Source organism: Xiphophorus maculatus, chromosome 19, assembly GCF_002775205.1.
Source record: "Xiphophorus maculatus strain JP 163 A chromosome 19, X_maculatus-5.0-male, whole genome shotgun sequence".
NCBI classification, from domain to species: Eukaryota; Metazoa; Chordata; class Actinopteri; order Cyprinodontiformes; family Poeciliidae; genus Xiphophorus; species Xiphophorus maculatus.
The window spans coordinates 5945845-5957909 of NC_036461.1; the positions used below are offsets into that span (position 1 = coordinate 5945845).

General features: G+C 35.1%; 1 protein-coding gene across 2 annotated transcripts in view; it reads right to left on the reverse strand.

The window, feature by feature from the left end:
* Positions 1-367: 367 nt before the first annotated feature.
* itpk1 (inositol-tetrakisphosphate 1-kinase) overlaps positions 368-12065 on the reverse strand; it is a 39311-nt gene continuing 27613 nt past the window's right edge. The window contains exons 6-11 of one of the 2 annotated variants that reach the window (XM_023353079.1): positions 9270-9368; positions 9145-9185; positions 6883-7093; positions 4714-4781; positions 3407-3569; positions 368-2089 (exon numbers count right to left, since the gene is read on the reverse strand). In XM_023353079.1, the coding sequence (XP_023208847.1) occupies positions 1818-2089; positions 3407-3569; positions 4714-4781; positions 6883-7093; positions 9145-9185; positions 9270-9368 (854 nt within the window). In that variant the 3' untranslated portion in view covers positions 368-1817. The remainder of the gene's footprint in view (positions 2090-3406; positions 3570-4713; positions 4782-6882; positions 7094-9144; positions 9186-9269; positions 9369-12065) is intronic. The other variant, XM_005801108.2, reaches the window with a different exon arrangement.

The window sequence follows — 12065 nt, forward strand, 5'->3', positions numbered from 1 at the left end:
ACAGACAGGAGTTCTGCAGGAGAGGATGAGTGACAGGAAAACAGATTCTTCCTTAAATCATCCAGACCAGAAGTTTTCAAAGTGTGAGAGCAAATAGAAAACTGTAATCCATTTCATCAATGTTGTTTCTGAAAATCTGTTAAAGTTACTGGAGGTGGTTTACCTGCTAAAATACCAAAATACCTTTGGCTGTGCTAAATATTTAGCTTCACTCAAAATATTTAGACTGAAGCTAAATATCTAGCTTCAAATTTAGTATTTAGTTTGAAGTTAAATATTTAGATTCTCCTACAAAACATTTTGTTTCACATATTTAGCTTTATATGAAAAGCTAAATATTTAGCTAAATATGTGAAACAAAATCAAATATTTAGTTTGAAGGCAAATGCCTAAATATTTGTGTTTAGCTAAATGTTTAGCTTGCTAACTAAACATTTAGTTTCAAACTTGATATGCAGCTTTAGATTAAGTATTCAGTTTGCTAACTGAACACTTAGATTGAAACTAAATATTTCGCTTGTTAACTAAATATTTTGCTTAATACTAAATATTTTGCTTCAAACTACATATTTAGTTTCAATCTAAATATTTAGTTTAGATTTAACTAAATATCCAGATTTGGTTCAATCTAAATATTTAGTTTGAATCAAATATTTCGGTTCACACTAAATATGATTCGCTAACAAAACATTTTGTTTCAAACTCAATATTTTGCTTGCTAACTAAACATTTAGATGAAAGCTAAATATTTAGTTTGAAGTTAAATATTCAGCTTCCTAGCTAAATATCTAGATTGAAGCTAAATATCTAATTTGCAAAATAAATATTTGCTTTAAGGTAAACATTAAGCTGGCTAAGTAAACATTTAATTGAAGCTAAATATTTAGCAGCTAACTTAATATTTCGTTTGAAACTGACATTTATAAATAAATGAGTAATACAAAGAAAATATGATTTACATTTTTTTGCTCTGCTAAATGACTCAATTATTGCCCCATAGTGGGGCATCTTAACATCCAAACCATGAAAATCCAAGCTTTAAATAATCACCAGAAATGAAACTGATTTAGGTTCTAAATATTTACCCATTTGTCTCTAGCTTTATGAAGTTGGCTAAATGTTTGTGGATTTTTTTTCTGAGGAGCTCAGGCGTCTCACACTTTGAAAATCTCGAATCTTTTAGTTTATTGTTTTAAAGTGACACGCTCGTTTAAGGAGACGATCCACTGGAATATCGGAAATCAATCCTGGAATTTCTTTGCAGACATGCAGAACGGGGAATGTGGTCGCAGAGAATCAACATCTGGAGCCAAACAGCTGCAGAAACGCCACCAAACTTGGTCACGTGATCACGGATGTTCAACTCTTCTCTCTCAAACTAACTTCATGGCACTTCGAGAAGAACTCCCTTCTTCTGACCCGACAGCGGCCCGCAGGACCGCGGCCCGTCGCATTACGGATGTGCTTCAGTCTAAGCGTTTGGCGGGATCGGGCCGTTAGCCGCCGTTAGCTACCTCGCCTGGACTCTTTCTTTACAGCGAAACTGAACTCAGCCGTTCGGTTCCCAAAGGTTCACATTACAGTACTGATACAGTCTCATCGGACAGAACCAAATGTACAAAAAGGCAGAGAGGAAAGAAGCTTACACCCAATCACCAACAGTTTCAGTAACCACAGAGGAAAAGGCCTATTTTTGATTAGATACATTATTAACATCATAATTACTCTGATTATTATTCATCTTCATTATTATTATTATTACTGTCACCACTGTGATTTGCTGAGGAATCAAGCGGGCCGGGTCGGGCCGGGCTCAGTCACTGGGAGGAGGCCTTCGTAGCTATCGTGGAGACGCAGTGCTGCTGGAAGTTGGGCGACACGGCCGAGTTGCAGCCCAGTCTCTGCAGCTCCTTCCCGCGCACGCTGCTGCAGCCGCACGGAGCCTGGGGGCCGGCGCCACCGGCGCCGCCGCTCACCGTCAGGCCTTTGGGCTGATCTCCGGCAGGAACGAAGTCCGGGTTGTGGCTCTGCAGGACGCCGCTGATGTGGCTCAGCAGGTCGTTGAAGAACTCCGGAACGCCTTCATAACCTGGAAGCAGAGAAACGCTCAGGAAACGACGAGACGGTGCTCATTTTACCAAAAAACAGCAAAAACAAGACAATAGTAATCATATTCATTGGGTTAATAATTTTAGTTATCAATTAATTGATTGTTTCTGACGATTAATCAATTATAATGATGATTAACTGATAATTCTGATGATTAATCGGATAAGACAACTGGCACATTCTGCAGATTTTTCATTTAAATCTATTTTATACCGTATTAGAAATACGTTAAAAGATGCAAACAAACAATTTAATAACTTTTTTGAATGAGAAAATAAACATTGTTGCCTAAAATGCAATAATATAACATTCCTTTAGAGGATGCTTGATTATTTGTAACAAAAGACACATCCACAAATATAAAGTACTTCTATCAACTTGTGAAAAGCTCAGTTGATTATTTTTGGGTTAATTGATTAGTAACTGGATAACAATAGGTGTTTAAGATATTTTTTACAGACTTTGAACTGAGTGAAGCTGTTGCACCCGAGAAGTATTGAGTAAAACGTATTCATAAACAGAGAACAGTCCTTTTTTTCTTAAATGTAAAATGTATATATTTGTACAATTTCGGCTTAATTACTGCTGACTGTGTTGTTCTTTCTGAAAATGTCCTTTTTTTGCATAATCCGGTTATCAATTTATTGATTGCTAAATGAGACGATAATCCCAATAATCAATTAATCACGATTAATTGTTTCAGCCCTATTACTGACATAATTTTCTTACTATGGTAAATACAAAGTATGATACAAACTATTTGTCTTTTCATAACTAAGCTTTTATAATAAGTAAAACTATCCAGAAACTTCAACTGAAAATTCAAGTTTGCTGCATCCAAATCAGATTTGGGTTATTCCAATAATTGATTAATTGGATTAATCACGATTAATCCAATTAATCGTTCCAGCCCTGGTTCTAATAAATCAATTAAAAGCAGATTTGGCTTCACCAAAATGTACTTTAGAGTGTAAGTCAATGAGTAGATGTGGTTCTTCAGTGATTATATAAAAAATCTGCCTTTCTTTTATCTGATTAATCGATTAATCATCAAAATAATTGATAGAATAAACAATTCTTCAGCTAAACATGAGCTTCTGGAACATGAACACCCCATGTTAATTGGCTACAGGGTAAACTAGCGCTTAGGCCACTCTGATCTGAAACTGCTCAGCGCCACAGCAGCGACAGGAAGTCGTCATTTTTAAACGGCTGCGACGAACACCAGAGCGAAACGCCGCTCCAGTTCCTGAGCCAACGACCAAACAGAGATGATTCAGAGCGAAGCCGCACGTACCGGGAAACGCGTTGATGTCGATGACCGCGTGCTGACCCGTCTGGTTGTTGATGATGACGTCGATGCCGAACAGGGACACGCCCAGCGCCTGCCGCAGCGACCTGGACAGCTCCCTGATGACATCATCGCAGGGCGGCTGGGACACGCCCTCCACGTTCTCCCTCTGAGGCCGACGGGAGGAGAGTTAAAAAAAACAAATATTACGCTCTTCCAACAGTGAAATTCAAGGATCCAAGATCTTTCAATGCATTATTATATGATACTGTTTATTACTGTTATTATTTCTTGTGATGGTAAACTAAAATAAAAGCAAAATGTAATGTTTTGAAATGTCTCTCTTACACGCTTGACTGGTCCGAGAACAAAACACTAACTAAAAAACCAAACCCAAATTTAAATGAGTTTATTAAATGTATATAACATAAGCCAACCTTTATTTCTATTACACAAATCATTAAGTTATTGATATGTTACAAATATTAAAAAATAAAATAAAGTAAATTTCCTGCCAAGTTTTATGTCATTTAGCAAATAAAAATGACTTTGGTGATTCCAGGAAAATTCAAGCACTTTTCAAGCATTTTTCAAGGCAGGGTTTCAAACTTTTCCAGCCCTGCATTTGGAGATAAAAAATAATATAAGCAAAAAAACAAAAAAAAACAAAACAAAACAAAATATATATATATATATATAATTTGTTACTGTAAACTAAAATATGGCAAGATTTTCGACTTTAAAAAAAAATCCCAACTTTGTTTAAAATATAAAATGATTAATAAGTCATTGAGCCATTAGAAATAATAAATACTAATTAGTATTTATTAGTATTCAGTATTTATTATTAGTATAAATACTAATAATAAATACTGAAAGAATCCAAATAAATCATGTTAAATGACCTTTCTGCTCAAATTAAATGCTTAAAAACAATATAAAAAGAAAGTTACAAAAAACCTCTAAAAATAATTCTTGCTAAGTTTTCTGTCATTTAGCAAATAGAAATAATTTGGGTAATAACAACTGACCTAAAACGGAAAAAAATAAATAAATAAAAAAATCGGATTTAACTTCAGACTAACGAAAAAAAAATGAAATGCGTCTTTTTGAAAATATTTGGTTTCAACTCAAGTAATGTTTTCTGAATTTAGGTTTTTAATAAAACGTTAGATTGCATTTTTATTATAAAACTGTGTAGTTTGAATATGAAGCACTTTCCAAACCTTGGAAACACCCAATTGAAATTCAAGGATTTTCAAGGATTTTCCAGCACCCGTACGAACCCTGAATAAAGAAACACAGAGACCCACCGAGGTCAGGTCTGAAGACGACTCGGGTTTGGAGACGTTGTGGCTGTTGAAGAAAATGGCTTTTCTTTCTGAAAGATGTAGAAGAAGAAACAAAGAAAAACAAAAGATGAGTTTCACATCCCGGCCTGCAGGTGGCAGCAGAGGTCAGCAGTTACAACGAGTCACACTGGAACCCAAAGCGAGTCGCTTTAAAATACTGATTGGTTAGATTTAGCTGCTTTGTGTTTGATTTGACACGTCAAATGTTGATTCAGAAAGTAAAATTTGAAAGAAACACAAACATGACATTTATGTTACACTGTGGTTCTTCAATACGTTAACAAAATTCACAAACTGCACTTTAAAGAAGAATCTGCAAAGTGAACTTTTTAAGTTTTTTAAGTTTAAAAGTTTTTCCAGGTGTTGAAATGTAGAAGATTCTTCATGCAGGAGGAACTGTGATGAAAGGATGAAACTGCATTTTAAACCTTCACTTTCCGTCTGTTTTTATGCATTATTTCTATTTTTCTGAAGATGAAGAGGAAAAAATCTAAATTCATAATGATCAAAACGTTTTACAACACAAACCAAAAATGTCAAGTAGACGAAAGTCATGGATCACAAAACAACAAATTTAAATATGAAAAAAAAAGAAATTTACCTGCTAAATAATAAAACAAATAAGAAAATGTTTAATAAAATAAAGTTTAATATTTGTGGTGGGGCTGAATTGATTAATCGATAAATGAAATAATCATCAACTAATTTAGTAATTGATTAATTGTTAACTGGAATATAGACTCAGAAAAAGCCATTTGCTGAAAAAAACAACATTCAGATAATTCAATAATGAAGCCAAAACTGTACAAAATATATGAACATTTTGCATTTAAGGTATAAAAAGAACAAAACCCAAACATATTTGTCTATAAATGTTTTACCAAAAACTCCTCAGGTGTCACAGTTTTAATTTCTCCTGGGTCAGATTTACTAAAAGAACACCTGTTCCTGTCTTTCAGGCAAAAATAAATAAATGTAATTGAATTATTTGTTTATTTGCATCTTTCAATGTATTTCTAATATTGTATAAAAATGCTTAAGTAGTTCAATGAAAAATCTTTAAAATATACCAATTATTTTATCTGATTAATCGTCAGAATAATCAGCGGAGTAACCGTTAGCTGCAGCTCTGGTTTGTTGGTGTCTAATTTCGTGTTTTTTGAGTTTTCTCTGTTTCTCTCCTCTGTGGTTATTAAGAGACAAAAACCTGTTATTATAGCTGTGACTACAGATGATTTTAGTAATCGATTATTCTATTGATTATTGTGACGATTAATCGATTAATCAGATTACAAACATTCTGAAGATTTATCATTTAACCACTTAAGACTTTTTTTATACAATATTAAAAATTCATTAAGATTCAAATTAATAAATCAATTCATTTTTTAAATAAGAAAATAAACATTTTATTGCCTAAAATGCAACAACATGACATTCCTTTAGTGAATTTGAACCGGGTGAAGCTGAATCTCTGCTGTTTGAGGAGTTTTGGGTGAAATAAATTTACAGACAAATGCGTCTTTATCGTAAATGCAAAATGTATATTTATTTAGTACAGTTTTGTATTAATTGTTGCTGTGAGGTTGTTGTTTTATCACCAAATCAATTTTTTTTCGAGTCTGTATACTCGATTAATCGTTAACTGTATACTTCAATTAACAATCTGATTAATTGTTTTGGCCAACTTTCAGAGTATTTAAGAAAACTATTTGTTCTGTTGAACCAAATTACTGCTATTTAAAATCATCCTGAGGGCCCAGATGGCCCCCAGTATCTAACTGGTCCAATCCCAGTGAGGATCCTGCTTCAGACTAAATTTCCCTGCTGAACGTAACCGTCTGTGTGCAACGACAAACAAAGCAGCTTACTACACTGCAGGTGAAAACGCTTTGCATGAGGGCCTCTACCGTGCAACATGCAAATACGGGAGCCATCCGTCCGGGGGACAGCCCTGCCGCTGAGGCTCCGTCCTGCTGCTGAGGAAAAGCCGTGTTTACTCTGAGCAGGGCTAAAGTCTGCTGCAGCCCTTAAAAGGCCAACAGCTGCAATCACAGGGACATTCAGAGCCGCTTTATGAGCTCTTTTATTGGGTGATCTGAACAAGCAGAGCAGATTGTACCGACGGACCGGTGTGGATGTGCGCCGCCTCTGGACTCCTCAGCCGCTGCTCACCTGCAGGCCCAGCAGGGAAGTTCTTCAGGGAGGGCCTCTCCACCACGGTGTAGGAGTCCCCCACCACAAACACCTTGTACAGCACCGCGTTGTGGTTGATGAAGCTCTGGATCACACACGGAGGCTTCACGTCCTTCAGGTCCTCTTCGCTGAAGATAATGGCCATCTGAGGAGAGGAAAAATGTTAAACCTGAACCCACATCAGTGCTGTTCGCCGTTTTAATGGTTTATTAGATTAAAATTAGTTCCAATGTATTAACTAATAGCCTCAGTTAGACCTTCTTTTGGTGTTGTAGTTTGGCCGCCATCCAGCAGAGGGCGCCGCTGGTCATCCTTAAGCGGAGCCAAACAGTTGAACAGAAACAAAGATGGCGGCCATGCCAGAACAGTAACCCGTAACGGTCGAAACAGAGTCCGGTTTGGGATTCAAACTGCACTTCATGCGGTTCTATTTTGAAATTTAAACACGCAACAAGCTCAATAAGTTTTCCTTTAAAACCGCTGCGTGACGAAGAAACGTCAACTTTTCATCACAAATGACTTCTGCGCTACGAAGGCGAAGATGTGGTGACAGAAAAACGAGGAAATGACGGAGCACCGTTGATTTTTTTTCTTTTTTTTTCTTAAACTTTATTTATTGTAATAAACAACAATACAAATGTACTGTGAACAAATCTCAGGAAGATAATAACAATAATTTACCAGGGGGAGCATAAAATAAAGCAAGAAGATAAGAAAACGACAATAAATATAAATATGTATATAGGAAACGGAGCACCGTTGATTCTGAGAGCCGCCGCGAGTTAATGACGCACTTCGAGTTTTAAATTTCCTTCAGGAGCAACAACAGACTTTCTGTACAAACATCTCTATTCACGGGGAGTTTAAAATATTTTACAGTTCTCATGTTTTATTTTTTATTCTTCAACCTAAAGGGTTCCTATTTTGTTATATTTTAAGTTTAACAATGTGGAAAAACTACAGTTGTCAGTATTTAGTACAGATGACAAATAATGTTTAAGTGTAATTATTTATGAAAAATTAGCCCCTCATATTATAGAAAGCAGAGCTGGACAGTAACTAGTTTCACCTTAATAGCATTTCTCATTCAAAAATCACTGATGATCGAGAAGCAGAGGAAAATTGTAACATGAGAAACAACATGGCGCCAGTAAGGACGATTGATTTTGAGGCCTGAGTTTTAGCATTTCATGGAAGTTTAAACTTTAATTCAAGAGCAAAAACAGACAAACTGTCTTTTCATGGGAAGTTAAAAGTTTCACATGTTTTATTGTTTCAGAGTTGGGTAGTAACTAATTACATTTACCTGAATAACTATTTTGGGAAAAAATACTTTTTTTTTTTTTAGAATATTTTTTCAATACTGTACTTTTTACTTTTACTTGATTAATTTTATTATGAAGTATTTCTACTGTTACTTGAGTTATATTTCTGGATTTTCTATCCACTGAATGAGAAACAAACATGTTTTAACCAAAAATTCACCAGAAACAGACACACACCTGCAGTTTTTGTCAACGTTTTATAAGTTTTTATTGAATGAAACTGATTTGGAAAAAAATCTTATGCCTGATTTTGCTGTTTAATAAACTATTGTCATTTTGGTCCATTAGGTTATGTAACTTTTAAACAGATGATTGATAATTTGATCAGTTACTCAATACTTGAGTAAACTTTTTTACCAAATACTTTTTATTTTTGAGTAATTTCTTGGACGGGTACTTTTCACTTTTACTTGAATACAATTTTTGTGTACTCTGATTATTTTCATTTTTTTATTTTCCTGTTCAGTAACCTAAGACATTCCTGTCTTGTTATACTTTATAACTATTTTTAAATTTAATAAAGTGAGAAAAACTTTTTTTTTCTAATTATCTAGTTAGTATTTAATACACAAAATGTTTTTGTTTTTTAAATTCAGTATATTATATAAAAAAATTAACCCTTTATGATGTAGAACGATGGTGAGCCCTTTTTATGCAGAAGAAACGTCAGGTTTTTAGGAAAATGGCCACTTATCAAGTAATCAGTCGATTGATAGGATCAGTCATCTTTAGATTAATTAATCGATAACTTGCATCCCTAAAGTGGAGCAACAATGCTGCTGGTTTCCTGTTCATCTCATTCTGGTGTTTGAACAGAGTTAATGGTCAATCCCAAGGTGTTCCAGTATCTACAGGAAGTACAGCTTCTCACCTCATGGGAGTTGGTGCCATGAGCCACACGAGTTTTGCAAACTGTGGAGGAAATTCGGATGGTCAGAACTCAAACGGATCTCCAACGGAGTTCATAAAAATCGTGGATAAAGGATGGAGACTCACTGAAGGGGAATGTGAGACCCTGCAGCTTGATCTGCTCCAGAACGTCCGGGGTGCACTCCGTGTTGAGGACCATGAACGGAGGAGAGCAAATCCTCTCATCTAACAAAAACAGAAGAAGAAAGAGGGACATGAGGAAACAGATTATACCAGACAATTTAACCACAAACATTTAGCTAACTTCACCAAGCCTGTGCCAGAATGGATAGAGTTTTAGTACCTGAAGCTATAATTTTTTTTTTTTTTTTACCCCTCCAGGGGGTCTTTTGTGGGCTCTAGTGTCCCTTATATGACAGTAGGCTGACAGGAGAGGGGGGAAGGAGAGGGGGGAAGACATGCAGCAAATATCGTCGGGTCCAGGAGTCGAACCCGCGACGGCCACGTCGAGGACTCAAGGCCTCCAAATATGGGTCGCGCTAACCCCTACGCCCCCACAGCACGCCCCAGTACCTGAAGCTATAATTTGAGTTATTTAGCCTGTCATAAGAGAAAAAAATAGAGCTTTATTCTTAAAAATTAGACTTTCTCCATATTAAGCATTAATTTACAAATGTCAGTCTCAAAATAAATATTTAATTAGCAAGTTAAATATTCAGTTAAACAATTAGATACACAGCTAAAGTTTTAGTTAGCAAGGTTAATATTTAGCTTCAAACTTTTTAGTTTCAAACTGAACATCTGGTTTGAAATTAATAGACAGTTAAATAGTTAGCAAGCTAATTAGTTTCAAATTAAACATTTAGTTAGCAAGCTACTTACTGAGGAGTGTAGACTATACATATTTTGCTTCAAATTAAATATTAAGCTTTGGCTTCAAACAATTACTTAGTTGGCACACTAAAGATTGAGCTTAAATATTTAGTTAGCAAGCTAAATATGTAGCTTCAAACTACACAGGTAACAAGCAAATCATTTAGTTTGGAGCTAAATATTTAGTAGGAAGTAATTCGTAATCTTAGTAAATGACAAGGCAGCTGGATCATTATATTGTGGCGCTAACATTAGTGAAACGTGTGACTGGACAATCAAATCCAGCAGCAGGAACAACTTTACAGGAGCCTTAATGTTTGTGGAAACTGATCTCTCTCACACATTTAACATTGTTCTGAGCCGTATGCAACGAAATTTCGTTCTGTATACACCCTGTGCATGCAAAATTATAATAAAGTCGGTCTAAGTCTACGTCATTACTGCTCTCATCATGCCCTTTAAAAAGCCTTAATTATGCCTCTGGATTGAGCTGAAATAAACTTTAATTACATGTTTATTTAGATCAATTCCAAAAACCAACACCATTGGTGAGCTTGTGAAATGATCCACGTTTAATCAACAGAGATTAAAAAATTTATTCATTTTGTCAAACTCCAAATGCATAACTTGCCATATAAAGCCACACTTTCATTATTAATTATTATATTAACTTCCCTTATTGTCCTGTCAATGCCAGACTTTGTCTTGTTAGTTTACTGCTTCTTACTTTTAGTCAGTCATTAACAGAATAAATTTGTGATATTAATAAAACAACCATTCAAATTCAGATGAGGGTTTTCAAAGTTTTTGAAAACAGAATTTAACTTCAGTTCCACTTTCTTCTCAAAGATATTTAAATATAAATATGAGTTTTAAAGTTATTTTATGTTTCTTCAAAACATGTTTTGACATCAAAAATAAATAAAAACGAATAATAAAAGAAACTTTAAGACATTACCACATTTAAACACAATGGGTTTCATTGGTTTATATGTAGAAGAAATAGTGGGGAAATAAGTTTTTTTATAAGTTTTTAATGGTATATAAACACATCAATGCTAATGTATTAAACTCTTATTAAAAGGAAAGATTTGAGACCAATAATAAATAAATAAACTAACAACTAATTACGTGAAAGGAAATGACTGATTTCAGTGTGAAGAGTCTTTTAGAAGAAACTTGAAAAGCATACATACATAAATCTGATGTAATAATAGTTAATAATATTGTTAATATTACAACAGTTGCAAAAATATAGACTCCGTACATCTTCACTTTGTCACATTTTGTTTAGATGAAGCTAAACAAACTGTAAAATAAAATGCAGCTTTAAAAATGCAGTGCTGAACTTGGGAAACATTTGAGACTTGAAGATAAATATATTAAACATAAATCATTTTGATTGTAGCAAAATAGTTGCTCTAGCTTTTCGCTCATTAGAAATCTAATAAAGGTTTGGGACATAAGCCCCAAGAAACAGGCAAAACTTTCATTTCAAAAGAACAAGCTGCACAAAAAAATTAAAAATAAAATTGGGGGAAACCAGTCAGAAAAATATAATCGGTTCATTTTTGCGTTTAAGTTTCTCATATCTGAATAAAACCTAAATAAAACCGAAGCAGGAACAATGTGAAAAACATAGTTCCTCTTCCTGATAAAACCGGAAATGATTTGCAGCTGTGAACATTTCAACACCTGACTCATACGACAGGCAGGTGAATCAGTCATGCATGCGTTATTGTTTTAAATGTTTTCACCATTAAACACACCAGTTTGTGACTGACTGGACACCCTGGGGTTATGCAACCGTTTCAGGAGGAACTGCACTCCCAGCGCGCCGTGGTTAAAAGTCATCAGGTCTGTCAGCCTCCCATTACGGCTAACGCTCGGCCTCTTTCCGTGTTATCTCTAGCAGACGACAATAAAAGCCTGTTTACATCATGGTTTGCATCACTTCCTGCAGCAGAGAGCTCCCAGCAGGAGTGAACCGGATCCAGAGCGCTGCATCTATCTGCTCGCTGCGCGCGTCTTAAATGAAGTAAATATTAG